The 10,546-nt window shown below is 41.7% G+C and overlaps 1 protein-coding gene across 1 annotated transcript in view; it reads right to left on the reverse strand.

Annotated features, from left to right (window-relative positions):
• Positions 1-2,033, reverse strand: part of nkd2b (NKD inhibitor of WNT signaling pathway 2b) — a 45,820-nt gene extending 43,787 nt beyond the window's left edge. Inside the window, exons 1-3 of the mRNA XM_083634818.1 lie at positions 1,780-2,033; positions 1,640-1,666; positions 1,403-1,494 (exon numbers count right to left, since the gene is read on the reverse strand). Of these exons, the coding sequence (XP_083490944.1) occupies positions 1,403-1,494; positions 1,640-1,666; positions 1,780-1,804 (144 nt within the window). The 5' untranslated portion in view covers positions 1,805-2,033. The remainder of the gene's footprint in view (positions 1-1,402; positions 1,495-1,639; positions 1,667-1,779) is intronic.
• Between the last annotated feature and the right edge of the window lie 8,513 nt (positions 2,034-10,546).

A 10,546-nucleotide genomic window follows, 5' to 3' on the forward strand; every position in this document is an offset into this window, starting at 1 on the left:
AAGGGGCTGATTTGCTTAGGACACTTCTATGGTCAATGAGCCTCTAATATACGTAGCGCAGCTAATGACGCAAAAATAAATCATGGACATGACTTTGATAGAAGCGAGAGTGAGACCCACCTACTAATAAAGCTCCAAGCTCAAGTCTTTGGTGGTTTCCCTCCAGGGGAGTGTGAACTAGAGTTCCTCTGAAGTGGAGGAAAGTTCTCTTTTACTTTGACACCAGTGGGCGGTTTATAACCTTGAAATCGTCCATAACTCTTCAGCTATTACAACCACCCACCTCACTATACTGTCAGTGCCTCAGTCTGTGTGAACCTCTCTGGTCATTTCTGCATCTGAGAACTCGGGACTCTCGCGCCCCTCAAAAGTGACATGTTAATTGAAGGGATGTAATGTTATGCCACAGAGCGCTGCCCACTGGGAGCAGCGCTAGAATAGGAGGCATTGAAAATAAATAAGACAGCCCTTTAGTCATGATGCCAACAGCCACAAGAGCAATCTTTATATCCCTCCATCTGAGGAACGGCTACCTTTCCATCCAGTGCTGCCTTGGGATGTAACGTAGCTTCTGTGTGCATGTGTGTGTGTGTGTGTGTGTGTGTGGGAGGGAGGGAGAGAGAACACGACTGTGCCCATGTGTGTCTGCTTCATGTTTGTGTGCTGCTGTGCCAAGCCCCATCACGCACTGCGGGCTCATGGCTGTCATAAGCTATCCAGTGCACAGGCAGGGGAATAACCACTACACTGTTGTGCCGGTGCCAGAAATGACAGAAACAACCCTACAACTCTGCAAAGAAGACATCAGCATGTCTTTGCACATGCTTGTGAATAACAGCCTGTGAGTCAAGTAGACACCATCTCATCTTTCAGGCGGAGGGAATGTAACAACTTCGTCCAGACAACTTTGAAGTGCCTGACAGACTATACATCCCATCAGCAAATGCACACACACCTGGACCATTTCTTTTTGCTTCTCTTTTTTCCCAAATGAGTTTTGTCAATGGATTACATAGCCGTTAGTAGATTATTTAAACAAACATATATGATGTATGATGCTGCATAATCACAGGAAATGGATAGATGTAATATATGACTATATTCACTAGTTCACCATGATTAGAGACTTTCTTTAGCCAGACACTGCGTATTTTTAACAAATGTTACCAAATTTGCAATGTTTTTATTCTAGGAAATTATTTGTAGCCATAATTAAATTCGATTTAATTAGTCTCAGTAATTAGTCAACACATGCCCTGTACAGGCTCTTTTAATTTGATTACAACATCGGCTATAAACAAGGCAACCATAGACTTGTGTTAAACAATTGTCATTGTTTTGTTATAACCTCTAAGACTTGCTATCACCAGCGGGAATAAATGTGAAATAAAAAAGCGGATACCTGCATGTTCTTCAGTTTGTGATCCGACGCGCTGTACCGCTCACATTCCTCCATCCCTCTCCGGAGGAAGGCGTTCACAACAAAACTGTCTCCTGGAAAAATTAGAAAATACACCATCAGTGGGTATTCAGCCGATGATACAGTATTTGTGGTAAAGCAGATCAGTCATATGTTGAACTCTGCGAAGGCAGCTTATGTAGTAGGAGTAGTAAAGCCTACTAGTAGGTTTATCCTTACCTTCGGGGTTTTCTCTGCGCTTACACGCTAGATCAACACATGGAGAGACACATGGATGCAAAACAAGATGATCGTTAGTTTGTCGTCAATGAAACTTTCAATTTTAGTTATCCAATGCCTTCAGCTATAGCAGGTCTTACCATGTTTAGAATGAAGTTTCCCCATTCTTAAGTCCCTCTTCCCTGGATCTATATAGGTCCACGATCCGTCAAGGATAAAATAATCACAGAGTCAACATTGTCACATTGTGTTTGTTTTGCAGGCACAAGGGCACTCCAACTTCATCCAAAGGCCGGCAATTAAGTCGGTTGGACATTGAAAAAAATCGATCTGTAGAAACGAGGCGATCTGTGAATGTACAGGAAAATCAACGAGACAGACATTCGCTCTTTGCCTCTAGACTCGCTGCTTCAGTCCAACTGAATGTATGCTAAACGTGCTGGAAGCAAGACAGCAGCGTAGGCGGCACCAGTGTAAAGCCAATCACAATGAAAGTAATAACCGGAGGTTATTACTTTCAAAATAAAATATTTTCTTTACGAACACGTTCCAATGCTGCTGTTTGTGAATAATGGCAAGCAAATAGCATTTCAGAGAGTGGCGACTTATTCCAAATGACTTGACCCCTCTGGAGCCTCTTCAGACATTTTCTTCAAAAGTTTTTGTCAACTATAACCATTATAACCATTTGATTTGGTCTACCATTTTCCAAAGCTTAAAAGGATGTCTTCATCTGGAAATAGGCTATGATAAAAAAAAAAACTATTTTACAGCTGTATATTTAATTCACCGAGTAGCCATTTATGCGATTTTTGCAAGTGCCAAATTTGATATTTATTTTGAAAGCAAAATAATCTAACTTGCGCGCTCGTATTCTGGTTTTGTTTTTTTCCCACTTGACGCAGACTAGACGCGGCCAGTTCACGACAGCGTGCCATCAGATGTGAAACCGCGTCCTCTGTTGGTCTGTAGAGCTCCATTCTTGGTTTTCAAAGTAAGGGGATATTCTCTCTAAAACAGGGTTCTCAACATTTTATAAGGCCCACATATCTGATTGTTAAAGGAACACTCCGCCCATTTTCAACCAGCTTTGTATCATTAGAACATCAGTAGTATATCAGAAAACTGTAAACTGTTTTGAAGTCTGTCATTTAATTTGACAGTTATTGAGTGTTAAGGTGTGGACCAGTGACACTCAAATTAATAACTCATTAACTCAAATCAACTCTCAATAACTGTCAAACTATTCATCATTCATCTAGTTTGACAGTTATTGAGAGTTGATTCGAGTGTTCCTTTAAAACATTTCCGAGGACCACCTTCCCAGGTAGCTAAATGAGAGAGAGAAAAAAGTAATTGAAACTATCCATTATAATTTGGGAGTTTTTGATTTATATACATTCTTGAGCACATTTAGATATAAAAATAAGTAAATAATTAGCTTTTTATTAATCTATTTGGCAATACCACTACCACATGGCCCAGGTGCTCTGGGGCCCACCAGTGTGCCATGACCCAGTAGTTGAGAATAGCTGCAAAGACAGTTTTAGACAGATTGAGTAGGCTAGATTGCTTTGTTAAAAAGAAAAGGGCAAACAGATATAGCTACATTAGGTGAGATTACTTGTCCATGTAACCTACTAGCCTACATTATTATGCTACAACTTATACACTATACTGTCTGCCTAGTGCCTACCACATACACCATACTCCATATTTTTCATTCTCTTGTTGGTATGTGCAGACAAGATGCCAGCCTATGGGCTACACAAACCATTGTTTTTGAAAGAGGAACAGGAAGAACATACCATACTCCAACCAGGCATGAAAAGGAGCTCCTTTTACTGCTTAGATTTGTTTCCCTTGGCAAGGTGTTGAAACAAGACAAGACAAATGGCAAGTGTTATGAATATTAATTTGCTAAGGCAACCTTTTGCTAAGTATGAAAACATAAATGGGATAAAAAAAAATCCCACTCCTGTGCAGAGAATATTAAGAAGGTGGAAAGATGTTGCTTTGATCTGTGCATGTCATAAAGGCCTAACCTGTTAGTATATGCCTGATGTCACACACTGCACCTCGTTGCTAGTGCCACGAGACAATACCATCAGCATACTGTACACACACCTGTAGCCAATCATACTACTATAATTGGAGAGCTGTATGTCCGTGTGTGCTCGGTTCATTGTCTCCAAAGTCCCCACCCTAGAATTGAGCGCTCGGAAATTCTAGTTATCTTAATATGATGCGAGGTTCTGTTAGCTTTGCACAGAAACAGCCGGTAGAAATACTTTTATACTTGATTACATTTCAGAGCCTGTAATGTTTTACTTTTACTTGAGTATTTTTTTTTTTTCGAAAAGTAAAAGTACTTCTACTTTTACCAGTCTTTTTTACACAAGTAGCTGTACTTCTACTTAAGTAAATGTGTATACTTTTCCCATCTCTGTATTTAATCTCTGGTCCTGGATTTGTTTGGAACACAGTCACTGAACAACTGAATCTAGGAAATTAAAATAAAAAGACAGTCCTTCAAGTCAGTTTTGGTGGAGCATGAAGTCCTTCATCACTTGTGTTAGTGGTAGGAAGTGGACTTGGTTCAGGGGATGTGTGCCCAGCGCTTGGTGGATCCGGATCTGACACATGTGGGCCTGCGAGGACATCTCTTGGCCTCCAGAAAGACCCTGAGAGCTTCAGGATTCACACTCTCCTCCAGCTGTGCCTGCTCTCTCACCAGGGCCGGGTCGGTGCCGTGGTCCAGGAGCAGCTGGATGAATGCAGCACCACCTCCAGCAGGTGGGAAGCCGTTTCACGGGTCAGAATGCCAGCCTGGAGCAGCAGGCAGAAGCAGTCCAGGTGGTTGCATTCAGCACTGATGCAGAGAGACCTCGTGAGGGTGTGAATGCTGTCCATGTCAGGATGGAATCTGATGAGTTCCTGCAGTATGTCCACAATTCCTGCTCATTGATCAGCTTTACGAAAGCGGTCTTCCTGCAGCAGGGTCCTCAGCTTGTCCAGGTCTCCTCTCCTGGCGGCATCGTGGAGCTGCCTGTCATCATGCTCTGCTCTGCTCTTCCTTCAGGTCTGTTGCTGTACCACATCGACTGTATGTGTACACTGCGTCTCAGACGGGAAGGCATTATGAACTGACAAGATCTTTGAGTGACATCAGTGATGACATCAATTCAATTCAATTCAATTCAAACTTTATTTCAGACCCAGGGAGATCCATAATATAATAAAAAGAAAAACAATAAAAAGGCAGTACAATAAATAGTAAGTGTTGATAACAGCACACAGCACACACACTCACTGATGACATAATAATTGCTCGAGTGACATCACTGATGACATCACAATGGCTTGAGTGACATCACTGATTACATCACTCACTAATGACATCACTATCACCCGAGTTACATCACTGATAAGATCACAATTGCACAAGTGGTGTCGGCGCGAGAGACAGAATAACAGTGGATGGATAAATCCAGGAGGCGGTAATGCAACATAAAGGATGCCAACTGTCATAAAACACCACAGAAGAAAAATTGCCCAAGTGCTCACTGATGACATCACAATTGATCGAGTGACATCACTGTTGACATCATCAGTGATTTATGACATCATCGGCCATGCCTTATTAGACTCAGTGTCTCGTTTTGGATGTGCGTAGCCTACCCTACACTTTGTTTGTTTTTATAGACACACATGTCCATTAGTCAACCCACACTAGACCAACATCCATCATCATCATCAGTATATATGGCATGAATGACAAATTCATGCCAACTCATGCACTTAGCACACTCAACAGCTAGGGCTCTGTCTGTCTGTTTCTCTGTCTGCCCCACTGTGATGTCATAACTCCCACTGTGACATCATCAGTGATGTCATAAATCCCACTGTGACATCATCAGTGATATCATAAATCCCACTGTTGCATCATCAGTGATGTCATAAATCCCACTGTGACATCATCAGTGAAGACATAAATCCCACTGTGTAGGCAACAGCACTCGAATTAGATTAAATCTTGAGTTTTTATTTTATTTCTTAAGGGCAAAACAGATGCGTTTCAGCCTTAGGCCATCATCAGTGTGCCCTTAATAAATAAATAAAAAACAAGATTTACTCTAATTCGAGTGCTGTTGCCTACCTCTGTTTCTGTGATCTCCCTGCAACCTGCACCGATTGAGCTGCTTAAAACCTGGAGCTATAAATCCCACTGTGACATCATCAGTGATGTCATAAATCCCACTGATGACATCATCAGTGATGTTGGTCTCATTGGCCCCACAGCAGCCAAGCTGCGCAGCGGCCGAGCTGTGAATGCGAGCTACAGGGGGCCAGCTCGGCGAGCTGCAGGACGGGCTCGCCCACGTGCGTAGCGCGCGAGATCCCTAGTTTAGAAAATGTGGCCTCCATCACTGATATGACATGGAAAATCGTGCACTTCGCACCACTCTCAATAAACCATGCATGGGGACACTTGTTTTAGGGGGGGGAGGGCTGGCATGACAAATTCATGCCAACTCATGCACTTAGCACACTCAACCGGAGTCGCCCGAGCTATTGTCTACGTGAGTGTGAAAGTGTACAATACGTAGAATATTGCTGTAGCGCCCCCCGTGGGTGCATTTTTGCCATGCAGCTGGCTGTTGGCCTACATCTGACTACTGATTGGATCGTTGGTGTGAAAGGGGTATAAGTTCTCTGTCTGCAGAGGGAAGGAACCTGACTGAAGGAAGCTGACTAAATGACATCACTCACTGATGACATCACAATTGCTGACAAGTGACAGCCAGCTAGCTGCAGGGCAAATTTTTACGCATATAGCGAATTCGCGCTTGTTTTTGTTTTTCCCGTGCACCAGTTTCATGTCACACCCCTGAAAAGTGTTTTAACAATCGTATTTGTCTATCGTGCATTAAAATTAAAGTAGCCGTTTCGAAAATGTAAGGAGTAGCCTACAAGTACAAAGTACAGATATTTGTGTTAAAATGTAGGTAGTAAAACTAAAAGTTGCCAGAAAAATACTCAGTAAAGTACAGATACCTGAAAATCCTACTTAAGTACAGTAACAAAGTGTTTGTATTTAGTTACTTCCCATCTCTGGACATCAACACCGTGTTCTCTTTATTCTTCAGTAACGTAAAGAGAAGGCCTCTGCCTGGACCAACACAATGATGTGTTGGACAGGAATCATGATTTTCTCTAAGGGCGATAATGTATCACAGCGTCCCAGTTTAAGTTCCACATGTAGGCATACACCTTGATGTACTGTAGTGTGGCATGCAGCTACAGTATAGCTGTCTGTCAAAAATGTGTCTGTCATCCTCACACACAGCCTGGCAGAGAGCGGCTCTCTATGGCTGACAGGATGAGCGTGCGGCATTTGCATAGCTCATTGATGGCAGTTTTCTTTGATCCTACTAATTACCACTGTTTCTTTATGCAGCCTGACTCCCAGGCTTCTGTCTCTTGACTTAGAAGTTATCTCTCTCCCACTCATAGCCAACAACATGCTTAAATGGATGACAAACATACAGGATGAAAACACCTCAGAACTCGAGCAGAAATAGCCGATCACATTTTTTTATATGAGCACGTTTCACTGGGATGGGAATAGAAATCCTGTGTCCCTGTGCCCATGTTTTAACCATCTTAACAAAAGACTGATTTTAAGACAGCACATCACCCTGACAAGGTTTCTCGTTTCTATCCTCAAAGCTTGGCGTTGATCAGCTGCCCGGCAGACTCATCTGCCTGCCCTCAGGATCGGAGGGACAAGGACTGTTTGGACTGGTCTGGACTTTATCTCGTGAACATTTTTTATCCATTAGAGTGATCTTTTATATGTGTAACTAGAACAACCGCACCGCGGATTTATGCTTCTGCCATTAGTTCATTCTTGAGTCCAAATCACCATTTGAGGCAAATTGGAAGAGACATTCCTGAGATGTTGCGTTAACCAGCTTGAAAATGACATTCGAGAGGTCACAGTGACCTTCACCTTTGACCTTTGATAACTAAAATGGAATCAGTTCATCATTGCGTCCAAGTCGATGTTTGAGCCAAATCAGAAGAAATTCCATCAAGCCGTTCTTGAGATATCGCGTTAACGAACTTGGGAATGGCGTTCGTGAGGTCAGTGACCTTGAACTTTGACGACCAAAATGTAATAGGTTCATCCTTGAGGCCAAGTTAATGTTTGAGACAAATTTGATGAAATTCCGTCAAGGCATTCCTGAGATATGGCGTTAACAAGCCTGAAAATGGCGTTGGAGAGGTCACAGTGACCTTGGCCTTTGATCACCGGAATGTATTCCGTTCATCCTTGCGCCCAAGTCGACGTTTGAGCCAAATTGGAAGAAATTCCATCAAGCCGTTCTTGAGATATCGCTTTAATGAACTTGGGAATGGCATTCGTGAGGTCATAGTGACCTTGACCTTTGACCACCAAAATCTAATCCTTGAGTCTAAGTCGATCTTTGAGGCAAATTTGATGAAATCCCGCCAAGGCGTTCCTCAGATATCGCGTTGCCGAACATCGGACGGACGTACATACGGACAACCCAGATCCATAATGCCTCCGGCCTGGCTATCGCCGGCGGAGGCGTAATAAAAGGATTTTTTTTTCATTCTGACTCCAGCATTGTGTGTGGCTGCTCCCCAACAGAAAAGGTGGTTGTTACATTACACCCCTCCACTCGGTGACACACTGTCATGCAGATGAAACACAGGAAGGAATGGCAGCTTTAACCATTCTTAGAGGATGTGGATCATTACTGGCAAGAGGTTGCAGGGTATTTCTGAACTTTTGTCATTGGCTGAAATATCACATACATGACATGTACATGTTTAAATTCCCCTTAAAGATCAACTCAAAAAAGTTGCAGTTTAAAATAATTGTTCAATCTGTGCTTCTCAACCCAAAGAAAGGAGTGATAGTTTCCATCGTTTTGTGTGCAGCGCTGCTCGGTTTCCTCTGAACATGTCTATAAGTATGTGTGTAAGTTTATCCCCTCCCTATGTGAATCACTATTGGCACATGCAGTGATATTCCACTGCTTTCCGTACCTGAACAACGGTTGAGAGGATAAACACCATGGCTGTTTGTTTGGTTTGGAGTTTTCTGACATTTTCAAACGGCTTAGAACAGTGATAAAACCCTGTAACAATAAGGCTTTTGATTTCCCCTCTCCATCTTGATTGCATTTTAACAGCTGCCTGGTTTTTGGACCGACTACAGTCAAAAGAAAAAGGCCTCCAGACAGAGCAATTATGCTTTTATTTACCATGCCCATTCCTACAACTCTCCCTTTTCTCTTTGTAATCATTGATCACATTAGGCAAATGTAGAGCATCCTCATGATTCATCTCGCGTAACAAAAATAATCTTATTGTGGACAAAAACTAGATATAATAGCTGTGGGATTAAAGGGATAATTCGCACAAATCTCAAAATTGCTTCCTTCATGAAATGTAAGGGGGAGCCGTTTAAACAAATACTTTTTGCCCTTAGAAGTCCTGGTTATACAGGACTTATGTTTTGTTCATTTGTTGGGGGCTGGGACTTGACGACTTCATAGTTTGGAAGGTAAAAAAGGGAATCAAAGCAAAGTTTAGGCCCATTAGTAATCAGTGCCCAACTCTCATATCGGGTTTAATGGCCAAAGTAGTGCTGCGTAGTATCATCAATCAACAGATGCCATTCTTTAAAGCCACTGGAAAATGATTTCAGCTGGCATGGAAAAATAAAGAAATATGCTCTGCTTCATAAAACACCAAAGGAAGGTCACTTTAAATGTGATACACTGATATCAAGTAGAAATTAAGCTAGTGAATAAAGATGAACTCAACATACTTCTCTTTTACATTCTGGAACAGCTTACAAAACCCACCTTTGAAGTAGAGCGTAAAGCTGTTGGCCAACAACAAAGGGCGCATTGTCACTCTGAACCCTGCAGCTGACATGCAAAGTAGCAGAGCATTCGCAGAATGCAAAACATGCTCATATTTAGAGTGGAAGTACTGATCCAGCCATGTAAACTCTGCTCTATCTGCCTGGTACAATACTGGACCAGTTCAAAACTGCACCATTTTTCAACGGTTTGCTGTTTTATAGGTCAATTTGTCAGCAAAAACAAGTAAAAAAGCGTAAGGGGATCTCGAGATTAAATGCAGTCTAATCTGACCTTTTTTCATTGATTCCAAAATTTTCAGTTGTCCCCATTGTCATAGTCATCATAATTACAGGGCATATGCAGGAATCCTGAAGTTAAATTCGATACCTTTTAAGACCTTTAAAATATATTTTAAGACCTCAACACCACTTTAGTCACATCAGCAATAGGGGTGTAAATCACAAGTTTCATCATGATACGGTATTATATAGATTATTTTGACACCAATACAATATTTGCTGATATCACAAAGTCTGCCACAATACAATATCAATTCAATTCAGGGGTCAACAATCGACGATATCATATGGTCAACTAACACAATCAGCACAATAGCTACAAAATGTAATACCTCTCAAATGGCGATTAAGACTTTTAAGGGCCTTAATTTTCCCTAAATTGATTTATCAACATTTAATACTTTTCAAGACCCTGCATATACCCTGAATTATCATGATCATGTACAGAGCAAAATACACTAATAGAAATTAAACATGTGTGTGCATGTGTGGTACTAAAGTATAGTTGCATCCATGCGCCACCAAGTGGTGGCCTAGTATCTACTTCAACACAGCAGACCATTTCACAAACCACCTACAATTTAAACAATATAGTTTATTACAATGTTATGTCTGAAAATGATAAAACCAGAACTGACAAATGAACATTTTCTTTGAACTAACCGTCTACAAGGAACACCCTTCATAAATGCAACACA

This window comes from Poromitra crassiceps (assembly GCF_964638095.1).
Source record: "Poromitra crassiceps genome assembly, chromosome: 1".
NCBI classification, from domain to species: Eukaryota; Metazoa; Chordata; class Actinopteri; order Beryciformes; family Melamphaidae; genus Poromitra; species Poromitra crassiceps.